Source organism: Cervus elaphus, chromosome 27 (genome assembly GCF_910594005.1).
Source record: "Cervus elaphus chromosome 27, mCerEla1.1, whole genome shotgun sequence".
In the NCBI taxonomy this organism is placed as follows: Eukaryota; Metazoa; Chordata; class Mammalia; order Artiodactyla; family Cervidae; genus Cervus; species Cervus elaphus.
In genome coordinates, this window is record NC_057841.1 from 23,876,432 (window position 1) to 23,903,607 (window position 27,176).

The 27,176-nt window shown below is 39.2% G+C and overlaps 1 protein-coding gene across 3 annotated transcripts in view; it reads right to left on the bottom strand.

The window, feature by feature from the left end:
* KIAA1328 (KIAA1328 ortholog) overlaps positions 1-27,176 on the bottom strand; it is a 440,823-nt gene that overhangs the window by 98,117 nt on the left and 315,530 nt on the right. For all 3 annotated transcript variants that reach the window (XM_043889124.1, XM_043889126.1, XM_043889125.1), the window contains one exon: positions 14,564-14,745. In XM_043889124.1, coding sequence (XP_043745059.1) covers positions 14,564-14,745 — 182 coding nt within the window. The remainder of the gene's footprint in view (positions 1-14,563; positions 14,746-27,176) is intronic.

Here is a 27,176-nt window from a genome sequence, read left to right on the forward strand (position 1 = left end):
ATTATAAACAGTGCTGTGATGAACATTGGGGTGCACGTGTCTCTTTCAGATCTGGTTTCCTCAGTGCGTATTTTAAACACAGTAATGTATATATGTAAATTCCAATCTCCCAATTCATCCCACCCATCTCCTTTCCCCCTTGGTATCCATACATTAGTTCTCTATGTCTGTGTCTCTATTTCTGCTTTGCAAATAAGATCACCTTTATTATTTTTCTAGATTTTATATATATATACATTACTATACAACATTTTTTTCTTTCTGACTTACATCACTCTGTATGACAATCTCTAGGTGAATCCATGTTTCTGCAAATGACACAACTGCATTCCTTTTTATGGCTGAGTAATATTTCATTATATATATGTACTACATTTTCGTTTTTTGTTTTTTTTTTTTTAACTAGAGGGTAGTTTCTCCACAATGCTGTATTGGTTTCTGCTGCACAACAACATGAATCAGCCATAAGCATGTATGTATGTATATATACATATATCCCTTCCGTCTTGAACCTCTCCTCCCCCAATGCCACCTCTCTCGGTCATCACAGAGTGCCAGGCTGGCTGAGCCCCCTGTGCCGCACAGCAGCTTCCCGTCAGCTATCCACTCCACACACGGTAGTGTATGACGTCAACGCTAGCCATCCTCTCGATCTGTCCCACCCTCTCCTTCCCCCATTGTGTTCAGAAGACCCACCTCTACACCTGTATCTCTATTTCTGCCCTGAAACACGTTCATCAGTACCACTTTTCTAGGTTCCATATACATGCATTAACATACAATATTTGTTTTTCTCTTGGGTTCACCCACCTTATTTCAACAGACTCATATCTGTTCTTTTTTATGGATGAGTAACATTCCATTGTGTGTGTATATATATATATATATATATATACCTCAACTTCTTTATCTATTCATCTGTTGATGGACATCTAGGTTGCTTCCATGTCCTGGTTATTGTAAATAGTGCTTCAATGAACATTGGGGTACATAGACCTTTTTCAATTAGGCATTTTTTTCTCAGGGCATACGCCCAGTAGTGGGATTGCTGGGTCATATGGTAGCTTTATTCCTAGTTTTTAAAAGGAATTTCCATACTGTTCTCCATATTGGTTGTATCAATTTACATTTCCACCAACAGTACAAGGGGGTTCCCTTTTTGCCACACCCTCTCCAGCATTTATAGTTTGTAGGATTTTGATAATGGTCATTCTGACTGGTGGGAGTCACTACCTCATAGTAATTTTGATTTGCATTTCTCTAATAATGAGTGATGTTGAGCATCTTTTCATGTGTTTGTTGGCCATACGTATGTCTTCTTTGGAGAAATGTCTGTTTAGATTTTCTGCCCATTTTTTGATTGGGTTGCTTGTTTTTCTGCTATTGATCTGGCTTGTATATTTTGGAAATTAATCCTTTGTCAGTTGCTTCATCTGTGATTATTTTCTCCCATTCTGAGGGCTGCCTTTTCATCTTGCTTACAGTTTTCTTTGCTGTACAAAAGCTTTAAAGTTTAATTAGGCCCCATTTGCTTATTATTTTTTTTTTATTTCCATTACTTTGGGAGGTGGGTCAAATAGGATCTTGCTGCAATTTATGTCAAAGAGTGCACTGCCTAAGTTTTCCTAGAAGAGTTTTACAGTTTCTGACCTTACATTTAGGTCTTTAACCCATTTTGAGATTATTTTTGTGTATGGTATTAGGAAGTGTTCTAATTTCACTCTGTTACATGTAGCTGTCCAGCTTCTCAGCACTTACTGAAGAGGCTGTCTTTTCTGCATTGTATATTTGTCTTTGTCTAAGATAAGGCGCCCACAGGTGTGTCGGTTTATCTCTGGGATTTCTATCTTGCTCCATTTGACCTATATTTTTGCTTTTGTGCTAGTACCATACTGTCTTGATAACTGTACTTTGTAATACAGTCTGAAATCAGGAAGATTGATTTCTCCAGCTCTGTTTTTCTTTCTCAAGATGGCTTTGGCTATTTGGGGTCTTTTGTGATTCCATACAAGTTGTAAACTTTTTGGTTCAAGTTCTGAGAAAAATGCCATTGATAATTTGACAGGGATTGTGCTGAATCTGTAGATTGCTTTGGGTAGCATAGTCATTTTCACAATATTGATTCTTCCAATCCAATAATATGGTATATCTATTTGTGTCATTCTTGATTTCATTGATCAGTGTCTTATAGTTTTTCTGCATACAGGTGTTTTGTCTCCTTAGGTAGTTTTATTCCAAGGTATTTTATTCTTTTTGTTGCAATGGGGAACATGAATGTTTCCTTATTTTCTCTTTCTGACTTTTCATTTTTAGTATATAGGAATGCAAGGGGTTTCTGTATATTAACTTTAATACAGATTTTACTAAATTCATTGATTTGTTGCTATTGTTGTTCAGTCGCTAAGTTGTGTCTGGCTTTTTATGATCCCATGGACTGCAGCATGCCAGAGTCCCCTGTCCTTCATTACATCCCAGAGTTTGCTCAGATTCATGTCCACTGAATCAGTGATGCTATCTAACTATCTCATCCTCTGTTACCCGCATATCCTTTTGCCTTCAATCTTTCCCAGCATCAGGGTCTTTTCCAATGAGTTGGTTCTTTGCAGTAGGTGGGCAAAATATTGGAGCTCTAGCTTCAGCACCTGGAGAAGGCGATGGCACCCCACTCCAGTACTCTTGCCTGGAGAATCCCATGGACAGAGGAGCCTGGTGGGCTGCAGTCCATGTGGTCGCAAAGAGTAGGACATGACTGAGTGACTTCACTTTCACTTTTCACTTTCATGCATTGGAGAAGGAAATGGCAACCCACTCCAGTACTCTTGTCTGGAGAATCCCAGGGATGGGGGAGCCTGGTGGACTGATGTCTATGGGGTCGCACAGGGTTGGATATGACTGAAGTGACTTAGCAGCAGCTTCAGCACCAGTCCTTCAAATGGATATTCAGGGTTGATTTCCTTTAGGATTGACTGGTTTGATCTCCTTGCAGTACAAGGGATTCTCAACAGTCTTCTGCAGCACCACACTGCAAAAGCATCAATTCTTTGGTACCCAACCTTCTTTATGGTCCAACTCTCATATCTGTACATGACTACTGGAAAAAGCATAGCTTTGGCTATTTGGACCTTTGTTGGAAAAGTGATGTCTTTGCTTTTTAGTAGGCTGTCCAGGTTTCTCAAAGCTTTCTTTCCAAGGAGCAAATGTCTTTTAACTTCCTGGCTGTAGTCACCATCTGCAGTGATTTTGGAGCCCAAGAAAAAATAATCTGTCACTGCTTTCACTTTTTCCTCTTCAATTTGCCATGAAGTGATGGGACCAGAGGCCATGACTGTAGTGTTTCAAATGTTGAGTTTTAAGCCAGCTTTTTCACTCTCCTTTTTCACCTTCATCAAGAGGCTCTTTGGTTCCTCTTCACTTTCTGCTTTAGAGTGCTATCATTTGTATATCTGAGGTTGCTGATATTTCTCCTGGCAATCTTGATTCCAGCTGAGCTTTATCTAGTCTGGCATTTTGTATGCTGTACTCTGCATATAAGCTGTATAAACAGGTGACAATACACAGCCTTGTTGTACTCCTTTCCCAATTTTGAACCAGTCTGTTGTTCCATGTCCAATTCTAACTGTTGCTTCTTGACCTGCATACAGGTTTCTCAAGAGAGTTTAAGTGGTCTGGTATTCCCATATCTTTAAGAATTTTTCACAGTTTGTTGTGATCCACACAGTCAAAGGCTTTAGCATAGTCAAAAAGCAGTAGATGTTTTTATGGAATTCCCTTGCTTTTTCTATTATCCAGTGGATATTGGCAATTTGATCTCTTGCAACTGTTCAGTGTACAAGTCTTGCAATCTTGGTTAAATTTATTGCTACATATTATATTGTTTTGATGCTGTTATAAATGGAATTGTTTTCCTACTCCTTTTCAGTACTCCTCATTACTAGCATATACAAATACAACAGATTTTTGTGCTAAATTCTATTCTGAAACTTTGTTAAATTCATTTATTAGCTCTAACAGCTTTGGTGCAATTAGTTCTAGTAGTTTTTTTTTTTTTTTTTTGCACTCTATAGGATATTTTCTATATAAAATCATGTCATCTGCTAATGCAGTTTAAATTCTTCCTTTCCAATTTGAGTAGGTTTTGTTTCTTTTTCTTGCCAAATTTTTGTCGATGTCTTCTTAAAAAATAGAAAACTTTCAGTAAAATGTTGAATAGAAGTGGCAAAAGTGGCAATACTTGGCTTGTTCTTGATCCTGGAGGGAAGTCTTTCACAACTGAATACAACATTAGCTGTGGGCTTTTCATAGATGTCCCTCATTATGTTGAAAAAGTTTCCTTCTACTCCTATTTTATTATTGTTTTTATCATGGAGTGTCAGATTTTGTCAAATGATTTTTCTGTGTTAATATGATTATATTTTTTATTTTTATTAATATGGCATTTTTATTATGAAATACCTTTTAATATGATAAACCACCTGTATGATGAATTCCTGGGCTAAATCTTATTTGATCATGATATGTAATTCTTTTAATATGCTGCTGCATTCAGTTTGCTTTTATCTTGTTGAAGATGTTTTCATCTATATTCACAATGGATTTTGGTCTATAGTTTTCTTGTGATGTCTTTGACTTTGCTTTCAGAATAATGCTGATAAAATGATTCACTCATTTTAATGAGTGAATAAGTATTCCTTCCTCTGCTATATTTTTGGGAAGAGTCTGAAAAAGATTTGTGTTAATTCTTCTTTACTATTTGGTAGAATTCACCAGTGAAGCCATCCAATTTTGAGCTTGCTTTTGTTGGGAGCTTTTTGATTACTGGTTTAATCTATTTGCTAACAGGTTTATTCAGATGCTTTACTTTTCTTAAGTCAGTTTTGGTACTTTGTGTATTTTAGGTCTGTGTTCATTTCACCTAGGTGTGTTGGCTTTTACTTGTCTATTGTTTGTCTCAATTGTTATTTCTTACCCCAGGTGGCAGTGGTGTTTTCATTTGGCTTTCAATGTTTTCAGGGAATGTCCTACATACAGCTGATTCTCTGTCTTGAAAAAGTTTACACGTAGGAAAAACAAAGGTGGTCTCCATGTATCAGCCCTTTGGGAAATCCACAGACAGGTTGAAACAGATAAACATAACTCCTTGAGAATAAGGTCTGCTTCCTCTGGGACCAGGTGCTCACACCTAGAATTCGGCTGTCATCTGTAAGACTGCAGCTAGGCTGTAGAAGGGAGCAGGGTGAGGATAAATTGAAACTTTGTTAAGTTCTCCTACCATGGTTCAGTGGTCTTTTTCCCAGCTAAGCATTTGCTTGGTTTCCATAAGTCATTCACCATCTTCCAGAGCTCTGGTAATGTGGGTTCTGACAGTATGTGCCAGGCTTTCCAGTGTTTCTGGGGAAGGACAAGCTCCTGGAAGTCCCTATGCTGCCATCTTGCTGACATGCTCCTGACTCATTCATGATGCTAGCGTAACTCTAATACCAAAACCTGACAAGGTCATTACCAAAAGAAAAAAAAAAAAAAAGGATGTTATGCACCAGTATTTCCCAATCAGTGTAATTCATCAAGTTAACAGAATAAGGAAGAAAACACATGATCATCTCAATAGGTGCAGGAAAAAAAAAAGACTTGATGAAATTCAACACTCATTACCATAAAGGCCCTCAGCAAATGAGGAGGAAACTTTCTTAACCTGATAAAGGGCATTTACAGAAAGCCTACATTTAGATCATACTTAATGGTGAAAGACAGTCTGCCTTCCCTGTGACGCTGGGAACAAGGCATGAAGTCCACCTTTACCATTTTATTCTACATGGTTAATAGAATCCTAGAGAGTACAGTGAAATAAGTAAAGGGTATAAAAAGATTGGAAAGAGAGTAACTTATGGACTGAATTGTGCTTCCAGCCCCACCCCACCCCACCGCCCCAGGCAATTCAAATGCAGAAGTCCTAACCCCCAGCACAGCTCAGAAAGCGACTATGTTTCAAGACAGGGCCTTTAAAGAGCTATGTGCTGTGTGCTTAGTCTCTCAGTTGTGTCTGACTCCTGTGACCCCATGGACTGTAGCCCGCCAGGCTCCTCTGTCCCTGGGGATTCTCCGGGCAAGAATACTAGAGTGGGTTGCCATGCCTTCCCTCCAGGAGATCTTCCCACCCCAGGAATCGAACTCAGGTCTCCCACATTGCGGATGGATTCTTTAGCATCTAAGCCACCAGGGAAGCCCTTTTAAAGAGGTAATGAAGGTCAAATGAAGTTATATGGGTGGCCCATAATCCAGTAAGACTCTGTCCTTATAAGAAAAGGGAGACACACCAAGGATGCACATTCACAGCAAACAGGGCATGTGAGGACGCACTGAGAAGGCAGCCACCTGCAAACCAAGGAGAGAGGCCTCACGGGGATGACTGGAAAGGAACACAGGGAAGCCCTCATGAATAATGGAAATGCACTATTTCTTAACCATGTGGGTATATATAAGTGTCAAGGTTTATCAAACTGCACTCTTCAGTCCTATGCAATTTTATTGCATAAAAATTAAATCTCAGTTAGAATAAAAGAAACTGAAGAAAACCCATAGTATTCTTGGCTCTCAAGCACTGCTTTTTAAGACCCCTACTTCACTGACATCTCTGATATTACCAATCAATCAACATAAGGGCTTTGAAGGGACCAGCACGTACACTTCTTAAACCATTAAATCATTGTAGGCACTGAGGTCAAAGATTTCATTGATTAGATCCTTGTTGTGGAAAAATAAGGCAAAGACACAGAAAACAAATTTAATATATATATATACAGCTGACCTTTGAAAAACGTGGGTGTTAATCCAAGTATAACTTAGAGGTGGCCCTCTGTATAGACAGTTCTTCCACACTTAGAGATTCAATCAACCAAATACTGTGTAGAATTGCAGTATTTACTACTGAAAGGATTCCACACGTAAGGGGATTCTGGCAGCTCAGCCCTGAGTAGTTTAAGGGTCAACTGTAATATATTAATTCATTAAACAAATACATTATGAGCACCTACCATGTGTTAGGTGGCAAGAATACACAGAAGGACTATACAAAAAAGATCTTCATGACCCAGATAATCAGGATGGTGTGATCACTCACCTAGAGCCAAACATCCTGGAATGTGAAGTCAGGTGGGCCTTAGAAAGCATCACTATGAACAAAGCTAGTGGGGGTGATGGAATTCCAGTTGAGCTATTTCAAATCCTGAAAGATGACGCTGTGAAAGTGCTGCACCCAATATGCCAGCAAATTTGGAAAACTCAGCAGTGGCCACAGCACTGGAAAAGGTCAGTTTTCATTCCAATCCCAAAGAAAGGCAATGCCAAAGAATACTCATGCTACCGCACAATTGCACTCATCTCACACGCTAGTAAAGTAGTGCTCAAAATTCTCCAAGCCAGGCTTCAGCAATATGTGAACCATGAACTTCCAGATGTTCAAGCTGGTTTTAGAAAAGGCAGAGGAACCAGAGATCAAATTGCCAACATCCGCTGGATCATCGAAAAAGCAAGAGAGTTCCAGAAAAACATCTATTTCTGCTTTATTGACTATGCCAAAGCCTTTGACTGTGTGGATCACAATAAACTGTGGAAAATTCTGAAAGAGATGGGAATACCAGAGCACCTGACCCACCTCTTGAGAAACCTATATGCAGGTCAGGAAGCAACAGTTAGAACTGGACATGGAACAACAGACTGGCTCCAAATAGGAAAAGGAGTATGCCAAGGCTGTATATTGTCACCCTGCTTATTTTACGTATATGCAGAGTACATCATGAGAAACGCTGGGCTGGAAGAAGCACAAGCTGGAATCAAGATTGCCGGGAGAAATATCAATAACCTCAGATATGCAGATGACACCACCCTTATGGCAGAAAGTGAAGAGGAACTAAAGAGCCTCTTGATGAAAGTGAAAGAGGAGAGTGAAAAAGTTGGCTTAAAGCTCAACATTCAGAAAACTAAGATCATGGCATCTGGTCCCATCACTTCATGGGAAATAGATGGGCAAACAGTGGAAGCAGTGTCAGACTTTATTTTTCTGGGCTCCAAAATCACTGCAGGTGTTGATTGCCGCCATGAAATTAAAAGATGCTTGCTCCTTGGAAGGAAAGTTATGACCAACCTAGATAGCATATTATAAAGCAGAGAGATTACTTTGCCAACAAAGGTCCGTCTAGTCAAGGCTATGGTTTCTCCAGTGGTCATGTATGGATGTGAGAGCTGGACTGTGAAGAAAGCTGAGAGCCGAAAAATTGATGCTTTTGAACTGTGGTGTTGGAGAAGACTCTTGAGAGTCCCTCGGACTGCAAGGAGATCCAGCCAGTCCATCCTAAAGGAGATCAGTCCTGGGTGTTCATTGAAAGGACTGATGCTGAAGCTGAAACTCCAATCATTTGGCCACCTCATGTGAAGAATTGACTCATTGGAAAAGATCCTGATGCCGGGAGGGATTGGGGGCAGGAGGAGAAGGGGACAATGGAGGATGAGATGGCTGGATGGCATCACCGAATCGATGGACATGAGTTTGAGTAAACTCCGGGAGTTGGTGATGGGCAGGATGGCCGGGTGTGCTGCGATTCATGGAATTGCAAAGAATCGGACACGACTGAGTGAACTGAACTGAACTGAACTGACCATGTGTTAAGCAACATTCAAGGAGATGTGGAAACAATGGTGAAAATAAGAAGTGCTTATATTCTCTTGGGAGAAGACACAAAACATACATAATAAGTAAGTATATTATGCGGTATTTTGAGATACTTCTATCACAGAGGATAGGAAATGTGGAGCCTCTGGCTTAATGGACTATTCAGTACATAGCAACTTCAGCTCTGAATGTTGGTCTCTTGTGATTGAATTTCTTTTCTGAGTGGGCTAGGCAGGATGATTTAATCTACGTGGTTAGGTTTATTCATAGCTCTGCAGTCTGCTTGTCTTCTGTGTTCTGATGATGAAAGTATCAAGTTTTAACAAATCTGTTTTCTCAGACTACTGGGAACCAGAAGTAAGGTATTGTGGCATCCTTTCTAATGATTAGACATATAATAATAATGCTAATAGTAAAAGAAACATAAATAAGTGCTCCTTAGGGGCAAGATGGAAATTGTTTCTGTACTTTAGATACTCCCACTTGCTTATTTTTAAAATCAGGACCTCCATATTAATCCAACATGGGCTGCAAAGAACACTTAGATCATTGCAAGCATGGGCTTACTTAGAGGGAGAACTAGGAACTTCAGAGATTATTCCTCATTTGGGATTATTCCTTCACTTCCAGTAAAAGAAAAATGCATTTGGGAGTCTCTCAGGGAGTCTCAACCAGTGATAGCTGCTGTATATTATATAAACTAAAAAACTGAGAGACAAAATGCAGGGCATGTACAGTATCAATCAGGTAAATCCAACTTACTCTAGATGCAGTTCAGTTCAGTCGCTCAGTCTTGTCCAACTCTTTGCGACCCCATGGACTGTAGCACACCAGGCCATCCTGTCCATCATCAGCTCTCAGAGCTGCTCAAATTCATGTCCATTGAGTCAGTGATGCCATTCAACAGTCTCATCCTCTGTTGTCCCCTTCTCCTCCTGCCTTCAATCTTTCCCAGTATCAGGGTCTTTTCCAAGGAGTCATTTCTTTGCATCAGGTGGCCAAAGTATTGGAGTTTCAGCCTCAGCATCAGTCCTTCCAGTGAACATTCAGGACTGATTTCCTTTAGGATTGACTGGTTGGATCCTCTTGCAGTCCAAGGGACTCTCAAGAGTCATTTCCAACACCACAGTTCAAAAGCATCAATTCTTCAGTGCTCAGCTTTCATTATAGTCCAACTCTCACATCCACACATGACTATAGGAAAAACCATAGCTTTGACTAGATGGACCTTTGTTGGCAAAGTAATGTATCTGCTTTTAAATATGTTGTCCAGGTTTGTCACATCTTTTCTTCCAAGGAGCAAGCGTCTTCTAATTTCATGGCTGCAGTCACCATCTGCAGGGATTTTTGAGCCCCCCCCTCCACAATAAAATCTGTCACTGTTTCCACTGTTTCCCCATCTATTTGCCATGAAGTAAGTGAGGGGACTGGACGGCATGATCTTAGTTTTTTTAATGTTGAGTTTTAAGCCAACTTTTTCACTCTCCTCTTTCACCTTCATCAAGAGGCTCTTTAGTTCTTCTTTACTTTCTGCCATAAGGGTGGTGTCATCCGCATATCTGAGGATATTGATATTCCTCCTGGCAATCTTGATTCCAGCTTGTGCTTCATCCAGCCCAGCATTTCGCATGATGTACTCTGCATACACATTAAATAAGCAGGGTGACAAAATACCGCCTTGACGTACTCCTTTCCCAATTCTGAACCAGTCCATTGTTCCACATCTGGTTCTAACTGTTGCTTCTTGACCTGATTTCTCAGGAGGCAGGTAAGGTGTTCTGGTATTCCCATCTCTTGAAGAATTTTCCACAGTTTGTTGTGATCTATGCAGTCATAGGCTTTGGCATAATCAATAAAGCAGATGTTTTTCTGTTATTCTGATTTTTCAAACTGCCAGAACTGAGTTTGAGTGTCTCCTGCAGAGGTACGGGTCAGCAGGGTCCTGCTGCAGGGGCAGGGGCTCTGGGTGCAGCTACCTGGGTCACACAGCCTGTGGCCCTCTTGGAGGAGGTCGCCATTAACCCCACCATAGAGCCACCGAGCAGACAACCCACAAACTGCAGAACAATTATACCAAAGAAATTCTTGCACTGTTAGGGAAGTTCTAGGACCCACAACAGATTTCCCAACTTGGGTATCTGGCAAAGGGACTGAGAACCCCCACGGAATTTGACTTTGGAGGCCAGTGGGATTTGATTACAGAACTTACACAGGACTGGGGAAACAGACTCTTGGCAGGCACAAACAAAAACCTTGTGTGTACCAGGACCCAGGAGAAAGGAGCAGTGACCCCACAAGAGACTGACCCAGACGAGCCTGTGAGTGTCCAGGAGTCTCTAGGGGAGGCATGGGTCGGTGGTGGCCCACAGGCAGGGTCAGGGGCACTGAGTGAGGCAGTGGGTGCACGGGACCTTTTGAAGGAGGTCACCATTATCTTCATTACCTCCACCATAGTTTGGTCTCAGGTCAAACAGGGAGGGAACACAGCCCTGCCCATCAACAGAAAATTCGATTAAAGATTTAGAACAAGACCCATTAGAACAAGACCCAGTTTCCTCCAGTCAGTCTCTCCCAACAGGAAGCTTCCATAAGCCTCTTATCCATATCAGTTAGAGGACATACAGAATGAAAACCACAGTCACTCTAGGTTCGGCCTTTCTCAAACCCTGTCAGGGTGTCAAGGGGAGTGAGAAATTGATTACAGAGAAACAAACAGGAGCTAGCTCTAAACGCAGTACTGGGCTTTGGAGTGGCTTTCCAGCCGGACTCCGGAATGAGAATCAGTGATTGTTCAGGAAGGAGAGGGTCTAGGCAAGCTAGGAGAGAATGAAAAGACTGCTGAGTAGGGAGGGAAAAAGAAGAATGAAGAGTGTTTTTAAATTTATGCTTTTGGCTTAAAAGTTCTTTTTTTGTAAATTATGATTTTTTTTTATTGGAAGATAATTATTTTATGATATTGTGCTGGCCTCTGCCACCTTAAAAGTTCTTGATTCAAGTCTGGATTTTCCTTAGTAAGTCTCCTTGTTCCACAGAGCTCAATAAAGGCAAATAAGAACATTCCAAGCGTTGATGATTGAAACACAATTTACATCTCAAACATAATTCTGACAGTACTGTACTGTACTGATATTTTCACAATCACAAGGTTATTTCTTGAGATAAGAATCAGGCCTTTATTTATTTTTTTTAATGTGTTTGGTATTAATAAAGTTGACAGAATGGTGAGGCGGATAGGAGAGGTAAGGGAGTAAGAGACTGATAATAAAGATTAATGGTCCTGCAGTAAATGTCCTATGTAGTACTTAATGATTAAAGGACAGCAAAAGTAACAAAGGATATGAAACAGAAGAATAATATGTTTAAAAATTCAGACATGCTAAAGGGGGGAAAGCAATTAAGGAGATGCTAAACCAAGCAGTGTAACTTAGGCAATTAGTGTTAGGTCATTGGCCTTATGCTAAACAGGGTGTCTGATCCTGCTACCGCACACCTTGGGAAAGTCTGTCTCTCACTGCAAATGCCAGTGCAGCAACCTTGCCCTGTACTGTGATCTGTGTGTACCACCAGCCCTGCAACGGGCAGAATAGCTTGAAGGGGCAACTTCAGCTCCTCAGTGATCAGTGATACCATCATTTTGCTTTTCTCTCCATATTAAAATAAAAGAAGGGAAAAATACAAGACAGCATTTCTTGCGAGTAGAAGAAAAAGTTAATAATTGCTGTGAATACCTTGAAGCAGAACTCTTTTAAAAAGATGAAAAATGTTCTATTTTTCTCACTATAATGCAATAATCCTCCCCCACGACCCCTCAAAAAAAGGGGAAGGAAAAAAAAAGAGTAATGAAAAAAATAAACCATGAGTGAAAACTGTGCCTGGAAACTGCAGAATTGTAACAGCTTTCTCTTGGTTAAATTGATTGGTCTAGTAACATTATAAAATGACTATTAGGATTCATTGTGCACAACAGAAAGTGCTGAAATGTCAGCAGACTACACAGCAAAAAGTAATGGGTTCTGAATCCCTGTTAGTCAAAAATGATTTTGTTTCAAATTAGAAATTGATTTTTTTTTTGGGAGGGGGGACACAAGCCCTTTGTAGACTTCCGGCTTCTGTAGCTGGGCCTGGGAGAGATGAACCTCCACAGTGGGCCTGGCCTGATGGCACCTCTCTCAAAGCGCCTTTTCAATTGCAGCTTTCTAATGTTGCTGTGGTCTCAGCTAATAACACAAGTTATTTGTCCCTTTGCTATTACACTACATTTTTCTCATATTGCTATTTTATTTTAGTGCTGACACACAACACAAGTTTGTTGTCAGTTTAACAGAAGACTATGTTGAGCCTTGTGGTGTAACCACCACAGCAATTTTGACTGGTTCTCCACTCTCCAAAGTGCAGTGACTAAGAACAGAAGAAGCCAAAAGTAAGAATGCCCCATCTCTGAAGGATGACTAATAGACAAAGTAGACAAGATTCCATCTCAGATACAAAGTCTCCTCAGTTTCATTTCTGTTTCTGGTAGCAAAGTCTAAAAAGACAAGAGTTGTTCCAAGTTGTCCTAAAACAGTAGAGGTCTGCAGAACTTTTGTCCTATGTCAAACGAAATGTATCTTTGCTCTTGTTTCAAACTGTGGATAGTCTCTATTGTGAAACTTGGACTAATTACCTTCTTTTAATGATCTGGGAGAGGACTAAATGGTTTTTAGATTAATCATAATTAAAACAAAAAACGTGGCAAAGCTGGCAGTTGATGAGCAAAGGGAGAGAGTAGTATACCTAGAAGATCTCAGAAAAATGAAAGTATTAGTTGCTCAGTGGTGCCTGACTCTTTGCAATCCCCTGGACTGTAGTTCTTCTGTCCATGGAATTCTCTAGACTAGAGGACTAGAGTGGGTTGCCATTTCCTTTTCCAGGGGATCTTCCCAACCTAGGGATTGAACCTGGGTCTCCTGAATTGCAAGTAGATTCTTTACCATCTGAGCCACCAGGGAAGCCCCAGGAAGATCTCATAAAGCACTGTCCAATTCTCAAATAAATAAATGTTGAGAGTGACTAGAGAGATTATGAAAAGTCGGTTGGTTAACATTAGCAGTGGACACTGCTAGCTTGCCCAGGAAAAAGAGGTAAACAAAGAGGAAATCGAGGTTAATGACTGTGAACAGGAAAGAAAGATGTCTGGGAAAGAGGAGTGAACAGAAGTGGGCTCTGAGACCTTTTGCGGCCCTTTGCTTTCTGCACATCTTCTGACCAATGAAGCTCAGACTTGTTCCATTCTGTCCCAGAGTCTTTCCTTTAATGATTTCAGGAGAGATTAAACCAAAAGTCACTTCAGAAACAACTGGGATATGAAATTAAATTTAACTGCTTCACTTAATATTCCATAACTGATTTCTCTTAAAATATCTACCACATATAAAATAGAAAGAATTACTGGTACTTCAAAGACTACTAGGCAATACAGGTTTAAGATTTACGAGGTTCTGTTTTAGCCACAATGACCTCTCTTTCACCCTCCTCATATTTCCAATTAATTGAGGATTAATTGCAGTTGTTAGAGTTTACTTTCCCAGCAAAGATTTATGTTCAATACTGGTCCTCTTTGTTTGTTTTAAGTATTATTTTGTGTCTATGACCATATTTACTGCTGAATAATTCTTACAGTTAGCTGCTTGCAAAAGAGGGACACATTAGATAGTTTCTCATGAGTGTTCTAAGAGGAACTGTTGATGCAATTCACTGATCCAGGACACGTGCTACCTGTGGCCTTGCAGGTGCATGCTGGTTTGTAACATGTTTAACTCTTGCTCCAGGGTTACAGGAAACCATCTGGAGTTGATGGCTAGCGGCCCCTAGCAACCTGACCACCAAAGCTCCCCATTTCGCTACTGTAGATGCTGAGCTCACCTCTTTGGGGTCGACATGCATCTTTCTTCTGACTGGTCCACAGGGCATCATCTTCCATCTGCGATTGAAACCCAACTGTCTTCTTATCCCTTCTACTTCCTCCACTGTTAGTGGAGTCTTGGCACTTTTTGCTGGACGATGATGTTCCAAGTGTCCAGTCATCACACTCTGACTTCAATAAACTGAAAAGAATAAACGTGAATGAGCTATAGAGAGCACAGAAGGGGGAATGGACCGCAAAAAAGCATATAAATTCAGCATGAGTTGAAATGCAATTCATGGCACTAGAAACTTTTTCTTATTTTTTATTGATGTATAATTTAAAAATTTTACTGAAGACCTGTTCTATGTCCTGCCAAAACAATTCTGTAGATGTAGTTTTTATCCTCAAAAGTTTATATTTGGAGTTGGGGAAATAAGCGTCAGACTCATGAAACTGCTAATAAAGCCATAGACTATGACTAAGAACCAGAATATCTGTAGAAATAAAAAGTGTGCTAAAACAAGACTTGCATAACTAAAATGTTTCTGAGTACTAAAAATGAACATAAGGGATTAAAATATCACCAGTTTGCTTCAAAATGCATTTGTGTTTCTTGTTTTCGATTGCTATGGTATTTATTATGTACTCAGAGTATATGAGTAATAGTACTATAGTGCATGTGGGAGAATTGGTCTCTGTCCTCATATAATTTCATTATAAAGTCAGCAAGGCAAATATGGAGTAAAAGAAATTTTAATGAAAATAAACACACATGCATATGTTTTTCTCTCTAGTAAAATATGTTCCCACCATTAGCACAATTCCTCTTGGAACATTTCATTTTTTAGAGAGAAATGTTATAATGATGTGCATCTCTTACTATTTTACCAGTCTATTCCTTCTAATTGAAGCTCACCACAATCTCATGATACTTTCGTTTTGTCTTCCCTATGACAATAAACAATGTGAAAATTAAAATGAAGAAAAAGAATTTATTTAAAGAATAATATTCTAAAAACTAGAATATTTAAACTTCCCAGAAGGAGAGGCAATCTTTAGACTAGAACAAGTTGATGGAGTATTACTAGATCCATTATGAATCCCAAGAGGCACTTGACCAGGATTCAAATCACATAAACCTGTCAGAGTCACTGAGCTTGTTTTGTGTGGATCAGAAATTTTAGTAATGTTTGCTCACATCATAATTTATTAATAAAAGTCAATACATTATATAGCTTTATGTTCAGAGTGGTATAAAGAAACTTAAACTGTTAGCAGTATGGTTTTATATGGGCATAAAGCAGTGTATTAAATTTATGAGCTTAAATTTTTTTTTTACCAGAACCCAAGGGTCACTTTTCCTTATTGACCTGCCAATGGACGTGTATCTTAGCTCATAAAACTACTTTTCATGTGGCAGGAAGATAGGGAGAATAAAACTACATCATTGTGAATGTAAAATAAATTTACCTCAAGCCAGAAGTCCCAAATCCTGGCAAATTCAACAACTACATCTCTACTTCTTCTTACAGAAAAGTTAACATCACCAAGACTACTGGATTCCCCCAAGACATACATTCTCAGGCCACTCATGCTCCCGATACTAGTCAGTGTTGATCATTCCCAATACTGAATCCTCCCTTCCATTTTACACAGAGGTTTGTCTGTACCTTCATTCCAAATCCCATCTTAGGAACCTGGATTCTAATTTCTCTGAAATAAAGATGATTATACAAAAATTTTCTTCTTTCATTTGCATTTACTTCCAAATTTACCCATCTACTATTCCTCTATTAACATCTCTGAAGAGGGGGCTTCCCTGGTGGTTCAGTGGTAAAGAATTTGCCTGTCAATGTAGGAGACACAGGTTTGATCCTTGATCCAGGAAGATTCCACATGCCGTGGAGCAACTAAGCCCGAGCACCACAACTCCTGAGCCTACGCTCTGCAACGAGAAACCCGTGAGCCACAACTAGAGCAGTGCCTGCTTGTCGCAACGGGAGAAAAGCCTGTGCAGCAATGAAGACCCAGCACAGCCAAAAATAAAATTATAAAAGAAACCTCAAGAAAAAATCATACCTTTCACTCATACTCTTGGTACCATTTGACCCATGCCCTCTGTGACTACGCCCTGCCAATCATCTCCTTTTCTTATTACTTACAAACTTCTCTGTGCTTTCCCAGGATTACAAATAAGACCGGATGTTTCATTAAAAATAAAAAACCTAAATCCAAAAACTGTTCCCTTAAGTGGGAAGGTTATAATAATACTCAGTGTCAGAGGAAGTGTGGGCACGAGGATTTTATTATAGCACTGGGGAAACTGCAAATTGGGATAACCCTTTGGTGAGTGATTTGTCACTACAAGGTAAAAGTGCACCTAACCTCTTACAACTGTACTTTTAAGAAGTTACCCCACAGAATTACATAAACAACAGTGGAATTAGAAAAATTTCTCACACTATATACAAAAACTCCTAGAAGAAAAACAAGCAGAATGATCTTTGATATAAACTGTAGCAATATTTTTTTTGGATCTGTCTCTTAAGGCAAAGAAAATAAAAATAAAAATAAGAAAGTGGGACCTAATTAAACTTATCCCTGGAGAAGGACATGGCAACCCACTCCAGTATTCTTGCTTGTCCATGGACAGAGGAGCCTGATGGGCTACAGTCCACGGGGTTGCAAGAGTCAGATGTGACTTAGTGACTAAACAACAACAGCCATTAAACTTAAAACCTTTTGTATAGCAAAAGAAACCACTGAAGAAACAAAAGACAACCCACCAGGTGGGAGAAAGTTGGTGGGAATATAATCACTATTTTACAAATAACTTGGAATTCCCTTGTGGCTCAGCTGGTAAAGAATCTGCCTGCAATGCAGGAGACCTGGGTTCGATCCCTGGGTTGGGAAGATCCCCTGGAAAAGGAAAGGCTACCCATTCCAGTATTCTGGCCTGGAGAATTCCATGGACTGTATAGTCCATGGGGTCACAAAGAGTTGGACACAACTAAGCAACTTTCACTTCACTTCACTTTTAAATGAAACATAATCTATAAAAATTTTGAATCACTATGACACACACCTGAACTAATACAATATTGTAAATCAACTATACCTCAATTAAAAAATAAATAAAATAAATGAAAAAAGAGAAAAAAGAATGAGGTAGTTCTCTACACGACTGTGAACAAACTTCATGACATAGTATACAGTTAGAAAAAAGCAATTTGCAATAACAGAAGGTATACTGTGATCTCATTTTTGTAAAAAAATATACAAAAATATTTTCTAAGTTCTGGATGGATAAATAACAAACCAGAGAAGTAGAAATAGAGTTACCGAGGGAAAGATTTCTATAATCTATATTTTTCTGAATACTTGAATTTCTTACAAAATGCATGTATGTTTGCAATTATAAAACAAAAACTTTCACAATCTCCTCTGTATTACTATAATCTCTCTCCTTCTTTGTCAAGCTTCTAGAAAATAATTTTAATAGATGTGCCTACTAAAGCTATATTTTAGAGAACAAGTCTAGTGGCATTTTCTCTTTGAACCATCTTGCTTGTTACAAGACCACATTGACAGCAACTGACTCCTTTCTTAAAACTTATTTCCCTTGGAGTTCATGACACACATCTTGATTGGTTTTCTAGTTCTAGGAGGCTGCTGCTCAGTTCTTTTATTGGGAAAACTTCTACTTCCCTCTCTGAAATGCAGACATTCCTGATGATTCTGTCCTTGTCTTTTTTCTCTTCCCTCTTGGTACTTTCTGAGCGATCCTTGCCACATCATCGTATCTTCCTTCAATTATGACTTATAAATAGATTCATCTCGCCCACAGTGCTCTCCAAAACTGTTGACCTGTTCAAGAATCTGTCAAAAAGCTGTGACGGGATGTCTTTTCCCACCTCTCCAAAAACCAACTCATGCTGAAGCAATAAATAATCTTTATCTTGAAACTAGTTCCTCTCTGTTTCCATTCTCATTTAATGTATCACCATCCTCCTTGTTATTAAGATGAAAAACCTCAGCTGTTTCAAATTCTGCTTTCCTTATTCCTCTTCAATAAATTGCCAAGTCATTCATTTATATATTCGTTAGATATCTATTGAGGACACAGTCATATATACAACAGGGCTAGGGTTGGCAAATATGGAAAACAACATTTACTGAGGACTTGTTATGTGCTAGGTGCTGGGTGTACAAACACGAGCAAGACCTGGTTCCTGTTCTCAAAGTGATTTTATTGGTGGAGACAGACATGAAGACACATGCTTTTTTTTTGGCGGGGGCGGGGGGCGGTCAGGCTGTGCGGCACACACAACTTTCCCAATCAGAGATCAAACCCATGCCCCCTGCATTGGAAGTATGGAGTCTTAACTACTGGACTGACAGGGAAATGCAAAACAGATCATTTTTAATATGATATGACACATGCTATGATTCAGGAATATGCATGGTGTTTGTTGTTGTTGTTGCTGAGTCGCCCAGCTGTGTGACCCCATGTGACCCCACGGACTGCAGCATGCTATGCCTCCCTGTCCCTCACCATCTCCCGGAGTTTGCCCAGGTTCATGTTCACTGCACCAGTGATGTCATCCAGCCATCTCATCCTTTGATGCCCTCTTCTCCTTTTGCCCTCAGTCTTTCCCATCATCAGGGACTTTTCCAACGAGTCATCTGCATCAGATGACCAAAATACTAGGGTTTCAGCTTTACCATCAGTCCTTCCAGTGAATATTCAGGGTTGATCTCCCTGAAGATTGACTGGTTTGATCTCATTGCTGTCCAAGAGACTTTCAGGAGTCTTCTCCAGCACCATAGTTCAAAGGCATCAATTCTTTGGCATTCTGCCTTCTTTATTGTCCAGCTTTCACAGCTGTATGTGACCACTGGGAAGACCATAGCCTTGACTATACAGACCTTTGTCAGCAGAGTAATGTCTCTGCTTTTCAACGCACTGTCTAGGTTTGTCATCGCTTTCTTGCCAAGAAGCAACTGTCTTCTGATTTCAAGGCTGCAGTCACCATCTGCAGTGATTTTGGATCCCAATAAGAGGAAATCTGTCACTACTTCCACCTTCTCTCCTTCTATTTGCCATGCAGTAATAGGGCTGGATGCCATGATCTTAGTTTTTTTTTTAATATTTACTCTCAAGCTGACTCTTTCACTGTCCTCTTTCACCCTCATCAAGAGGTTCTTTAGTTCCTCTTCACTTTCTGCCATTAGAGTGGTATCATCCGCATGTCTGACGTTAATTGATGTTTCTCCCACCTTTCTTGATTCCAGCTTGTAACTCATCCAGCTTGGCATTTCTCATGATGTGCTCAGCGTATAGATTAAACAAACAGGGTGACAGCAGACAGCCCTGTCGTACTCCTTTCTTGATCTTGAACAAATCAATTGCTCCATATAAGATTCTAACTGTCGCTTCTTGAAGAGAAACCTGGAGACAGGTAAGATGGTTTCTCAGGAAACAGGTAAGATGGTCTGGTATTCCCATCACTCTAGGAGCTTTTCACAGCATGGTGTTTATGGGGGCACAAAGGCAGGGCATTTAACTCTATCTGCATAACTGAAGAGAAATTCCTGAAGCATTTAAAGTAAATCTTGGTGGATAAGTAGGGGATAAGGAAGGACTTCCCTGGTACTCAGATAGTAAAGAATCTACCTGCAATGCAGGAGACATAAGAGATGTGGGTTCAATCCCTGGGTCAGGAAGATCCACTGGAGAAGGGAATGGCAACCCACTCCAGTATTCTTGCCTGGAGAATTCCATGAGCAGAGGAGCCTGGCAGGCTATAGTCCATGGGGTCGCAAAGAGTTGACTGAGTGACTAACACACACACACAAGGAAGGATAGGAGGATGGAAAGATATAGTATTAGAAGGAAATGGTATTAGCGAATATACTAAATATCAAAACTTCATAATATATTTTGGGCAACTTAAAAAGTTTGGTACTGTTATAGCATCAAGTTTGCATATAGGGTATGCACAAGTGGAGGGTGACGCAAGACAGATGGGGAGGGTAAGGTCATTAAAGGTTTGGTTTTTCATATCATGGGGCTTGAACTTTATCTTGTCAGCAAGATGGAGTCATTAAAGGGCTCTAAGGAGAAAAATGACATGCTCCAACTTGAATTTATGAAAAATTACCCTGGCACAGTTTAGAGAATGGACTGGATGAGTGGGAAGGTTGCTGAAACAGCTCTGATGAGAGATGATGAGAGTTTGAAATAGAGAAGAAGTGGTAGAAATGGGAAGGAGGCAACTTTTAAAATATATTTAGGATTTAAAATTGGTAGAATTTGATAAGTATCTGAATGTGAAAAGTGAGAGACAGGAATGACTTAAGAATGAATGGCTGAATTTGGGTGGATAAGCAGTAGAGAGAAGGTGGTGGGGGGATGGGGATTAAATGTAGTTTGAGGTGTCTATGAAACATCTGGAAAGATAGTTCAAGAGAACAGATGGATCAATATAACCCTGCAGCTTTTTGCTTATTGGCTGACTGACTTTAGGGTTGTGGAGTTGAGAGAGATAGAGTTGAGAAAGTACGTGCTTTCCTTTCAATTTCGCTGGTGAAGGAGGAGGTAAATCCATTCCTGTGAGTGAAAGAAATGGGTACTGAGGAGAACAATAGTGATTTAGACCCAGTATCGAGGGAATTCAAGGTAAAATGACCAAGAACAACAATAACATTGTCCTGCCATGTTGACAGCCTAACAGAATTAGAAATTATAAATTTGCTTTGGGGCTCAGGGGCATAGATGTAAAAGCAGAGAAAGCAGCCTGAGAGCTTGATCCAGGGTTAGGATTCTATGTGGAGGGTACTTCACACTAGAGGTCAAGGGAAATTTGTATACTGATAAAAGAAGAGTTTAGGCCAATCATTTGGTCTAGAGTGTACATGGGGAAAAAAGGAAGACAAAGAGGGGACTGAAAGACTGGCAAAAAAGTGGAGAAGTGAAGGGTTTAGATGTCTCTTTAAGGTAAAACAAAGACAAAACAAAACAACAAGAAAAGCAAACAACACTTTTGGTATAGTCCATGTGAGAAATGAAAACATGACTAGACTCAGGGGAAAGAGGTGGGGTATAAAGGGAGTGCCAGTCAGTGATTTCTGTGATGGAAACGCAGGAGGGGAGAACAAGCTCTGGACATGGCCATGGATGATATGGCTAAAGAAAACTGGAGTGAACTGTGGAAGACAAATCTCCTTAGCTATGGCAACAGAGAGATCAACCACATGGATACTGGAATCACACAGAATGGGGTTAGGAGATGTGAGGGGGGAGGCGACTTTGAGTGGATGTCAAGTTTAGTGAGTCGACAATAGAAAACAAAGAAAAGGAAGAATTGGCTGTAAGATCAGATACTCTGAGATTCACATAGAGGAGGAAGTTTGCTGCAGAGTAAATTATAGTTAAAAGTTTGAGATGTTGGTTCAATTAAAAAAAACAAACAAACTGTGAGCTTAAAAAAAAAGTCTGAGGTGTTGGAATGAGGAAGACGGGAAATGCTGGTACTACAGTCTGCGTGGTTTGCCAGATGTGACAGAAAAAATGGCCCGGAGAGTAACATTCTCAGAAAAGATGCCAAATTGAGGCATTGATTCACAGCATGATACACAATTCAAATTATCTGAGAAACATTTTAGAAGAGTGATGGGCGGTCCTTCCCACTCTTAGAAATGGAATGAATCTGTCTGGAGTGAGTCACATGGCATGCCTCCCTTTCTCCTCCTTTAAAGCTTCACAGGTAATTCCACTGTCCAGCAAGTACTGAGAATCACTAACTATGGCTAAGAATGGGAGAAATCATTTCTCACGTGTGAAAAGGCTGAGGATGAGAAGAGTTTAATGTCTGTGAGACAGGGGTTCTGTAAGCCACCTTTATAAAATGCTGGGGGGCAGAGGAAGGAAAGGGGTGTTATGGTATGATGAAAATTAGGGAAGGGAAGGTAGATTTTTAAGAAAATGAAAGCACAAGAGAGAAAATCAATACAAATTACTCAAATTTTGGCATGAGTCATTTAACAAAACTTGATTTAGAAGATAGAATAGGGAAACAGATACCTATGAAATCTTTTCTTCCTTTCTCCAGTGGCCAGTTTAGGTACAGTTTAGTCATTCTATCTCTAAATAATTGCTATATTGTCCAATTTCTGGTTCAGTTATGGAATAAGCCATTTCTTCAAGGAGATCTGATATTAATATCTTTTAATTTTTTTAAAGCTGATAGAATTGAATTATCACTGTTCCTCAGTTCTCATAGGGTAAGAGACTATATGCATGTATGAATGTACATATGCATTAATTTATGTATCTAGGTAAACATATTGAAAATCATGAGTTTACACTAGTATCTCCAATTCAAACCCCAAACCAACAGGGTTCATTTCAGGTTTTTACCTTTCCATATATGTAACTCCATTCTGTAACAGAGAAGAAACTTGGCTACCATTTCCTTAATATAATCATTTACTTAATTAGTCCTCTTGTATGAAAATATCCCATCACCACTGTCATAATCCCTAGCCATCCCTCCTGTGCCAATCACCACGACACTGCTCTGGGTATTTTCAACAACATACTTCTGTACAGGCACTCTCTACACTAAGTTCTGACTGGGCTACCTCTGCTGTGAGAAAGTCTTCTTCCTTGGAAGAAAAGCTATGGCAAACCTAGACAGCACATTAAAAAGCAGAGACATCACTTTGCCTACACAGGTCCATACAATCAAGGCTATGGTTTTTTGAGTAGTCATGTATGGATGTGAGAGTTGGACCATAAAGAAGGTTGAGCAGTAAAGAATTCATGCTTTCAAACTGTGGTGTTGTAGAAGACTCTTGAGAGTCCCTCGGACTTCAAGAAGAACAAACCAGTCAATCCTAAAGGAAATTAACCCTGAATATTCATTGGAAGGACTGATGCTGAAGCGGAAACTCCAATACTTTGGCCACCTGATGTGAAAGAGCTGACTCACTGGAAAGGACCCTGATGCTGGGAAAGATTGAGGGTAGGAGGAGAAGGGGGCAACAGAGGTTGAGATGGCTGGATGGCATCACCGGCTCAATGGACATGAGTTTGAGCAAACTCAGGGAGATAGTGAAGGACAGGGAAGCCTGACATGCTGCAGTCCACGGGGTCGCAGAGTTAGACACGACTTGGCGACTGAACAACAACAACGACAGAGATCTTATAAGCAATATTAAGCTGCCTAACAAATATTACTGAAGTTGCAGAAGGAGAAGAGATAGAAAATGAAATAGAAAAAATACTTGAAATAGTATGTTAAACAAATAATGGAAGGTTGTTTCCCATATATGATGAAAAACATTGACCCACAGATCACAGCCAAACTGTTGAAAACCAAAGACAAAAATGATTGCAAACGACCAGATAAAATTTCAATTACACACAAAACAATGATTTTGACAGCTAACGTCTCATAAGAACAATGAAAGCCAGAAGATAGTAGACAATATCTTCACAGTGCTAAAAAACAAAAAATCAAGAAAACCTAAAATTTCTTAGAATTCTGTATCTCATGAAAATATTCTTCAAAAAAAGGAAGGAGAAATAACATTTTCAGATAAACAAAAACAGGGAAAATGTGTTGTTAGCAGACATACACTACAAGAAACAGTATGTTTTTGAGGTTGAAAGAATTAGTTAGAAACCTGGATCTAAGAAATGAAAAGCATCAGAGATAGTACATATGTGAATAAATATAAAGCTCTGTATTTTCTTATTCTTCCCTTAATGTCATTAAAAGATATTTGTGTGTGTGCTAACTCTTCAGTTATGTCCAACTCTCTGCGACCCCATGGACTGTAGCCTGCAAAGTTCCTCTATCCATGGCATTCTCCAGGCAAGAATAATGGAGAGGGTTGCCATTTCCTTCTCCAGGAGACCTTCCTGACCCAGGGATCAAATCCGCGTCTCTTGTATCTCATGCATTGGCAGGTGGGTTCTTTATCACGAGCGCCACTGGGGAAGCCCCATCAAAAGGTAAATGCATGCTTAAAGAAGAGAATTTATAATACACTGAGCTGTAATATATATGACAATAATATCACAAAGAATGGAGAGGTAAATATATAATACAAAAGTTCTTTAGTCTACATAAAATGACACAATGTTAGTATTATATAGACTTTAATATGTTCAGTTCAGCCCAGTCGCTCAGTCGTGTCCGACTCTTTGCGACCCCATGAATCCCAGCACGCCAGGCCTCCCTGTCCATCACCAACTCCCGGAGTTTACTCAAACTCATGCCCATCGAGTCGGTGATGCCATCCAGCCATCTCATCCTCTGTCGCCCCCTTCTCCTCCTGCCCCCAATCCCTCCCGGCATCAGGGTCTTTTCCAATGAATCAACTCTTCGCATGAGGTGGCCAAAGTACTGGAGTTTCAGCTTCAGCATCAGTCCTTCCAATGAACACCCAGGACTGATCTCCTTTAAGATGGACTGGTTGGATCTCCCTGCAGTCCAAGGGACTCTCAAGAGTCTTCTCCAACACCATAGTTCAAAAGCATCAATTCTTCATATGTTAGGAAAGCATATTATAATCCCTATAGAAGTCACTAAAGGAAATCAAAGAGCTATAGCTAATGAAATAATAGAGAAATTGTTTAAAAATGGAAAAAGATTACTATTCTCCCTTTCTCCTCCCCAAAAAAGTAGAAAAGGAAAAACAGAGGAACAGAGAATAGATATTAGCAGGAAGGAAATCCAATAGTATCAATAATTAAAGTGAATTAAACACTCACATCAAATAGAAGGAAGATTGTTAGGCTACAGAAAAATGCAAAACCCAAGCCACATATTGTTTATAAGAGTCATACTTCAAATGTATAAGGGTAAATAGGCTGACACAGAGGATGGAAGGAGGTAAGCCAAGCGAATAGTACACATGGAAGGCTAGAGTGGTGTATGATCTCAAATAAAGTAGACGTTAAGAAAAAGAGTAGAACCAAAGATAAGAGAAATATTTCATCATTAAAATATTTCATCGTGATTAAAGGGACAAATCATCAGATATACATAGCATTCCCAAGTAATATGCATTATCTAAAACAGTTTCAAAATACACATAGAAAACTCATAAGAGGAAGGAAAAGGTAGAGAAATGCACCATTATAGTTAGAGATTTTACCCTCTCCTTGTCAACAACTGACAGAAACAGGGAAAAAATTTAGTAGGCTACAGAAAATCTGAATAACATTACTCATCAGTTTAATTTTCATGTACAGAACATTATAACTCAATAGACTATAAATGTTTAAAGGTACACTTGGAATATGACCAAGACAAATCAGATGCTGAGTCATAAAATAAAATTCAATACATTTCAAAAGGATAAACACCTATAGAATATGGAACTATAATGGAGCTAAATTAAAACCAATATACAAGATATCTAGAAAAGTATGAAGTATTTGGAAGTTTTCTAACATACTCCAAATAACTCATGGGTCAAAAATTCACAAGAGAAATTAATATGCATTTTGAAATAAGTGACAACAAAAATACAACCTATTAAGATTTGAGAGATACAGAAAGTAAGTGCTTAAATCCTTTTTCTAGAAAAGAAGAAAAGTTTAAAGTCAGTGACATAATGGGACTTTCCTGGTGATCTGGTGGTTAAGATTTCATGCTCCCAAAGCAGAGGCATGGGTTCGATCCATGGTCAGGGAACTAAGATTCTGCATGTCACAAAGCATGGCCAAAAAAAAGTCAATGATTCCATTTTACACAGCTAGAAAAATAAGAGCAAACTAGATAGAAGGCAAGTAGAAAAAAGGAAACAATGAAGAGTAGAAATCTATGAAATAGACAACAATAAAAACATAAAAGCCAGTCCTTTGAAAGTCACAAAACCGATAAAACTCCTAATCCAAGACAAACTAAGAAAAAGAAAAAAAACTTATGAATACCATCAACCAGAGAGGGGATATCACTGCAGATGGTACAGATAGTAAAAGAATATTAAGGCTATCTCATGAACAACTTTATGCCACCATATTCAATAATTAAGATGAAATGAAATGCACGCATCTCTTGAAAGAAACAACTTGTTAAAACTGACTCAAGAAGAAACAGGAAATATATGAATAGTCTCATATCTATTAAAAGAACTGAATTCATAATCAAAACATCCCTACAAAGAAAGCTGATCAGATAACTGATATCTTTTATCATATTTAAGGAAGAAATATTACTAATTTTATACAAGCTTTCAGTAACTAAAAGAGGAGGGAACTCTTCTCAACTCATTTCATATCAATATGTGATACCAAAAGCTTATTAAGTTATTACAATAAAGTAATATTACAAACTGGTATCCCTTGTGAACATAGACACAAAAATCCTCAACAAAATAATTGCACATCAAATGCAGCAATATATAAAAGGTACTACATAATGGCCAAATGAGTATTTTTCTAAAATAAAATGTTGGCTTAACATTAGAAATCCATGTAAATTGTCACATTAAAAGAATAAAGATTGGCTGATTCATATCAATGTATGACAAAACCCACTGAAAAAATAAATAAATAAATAAAGGGAAAAAAAAAGAATAAAGATGCAAAGCCATATGATTATATCATTA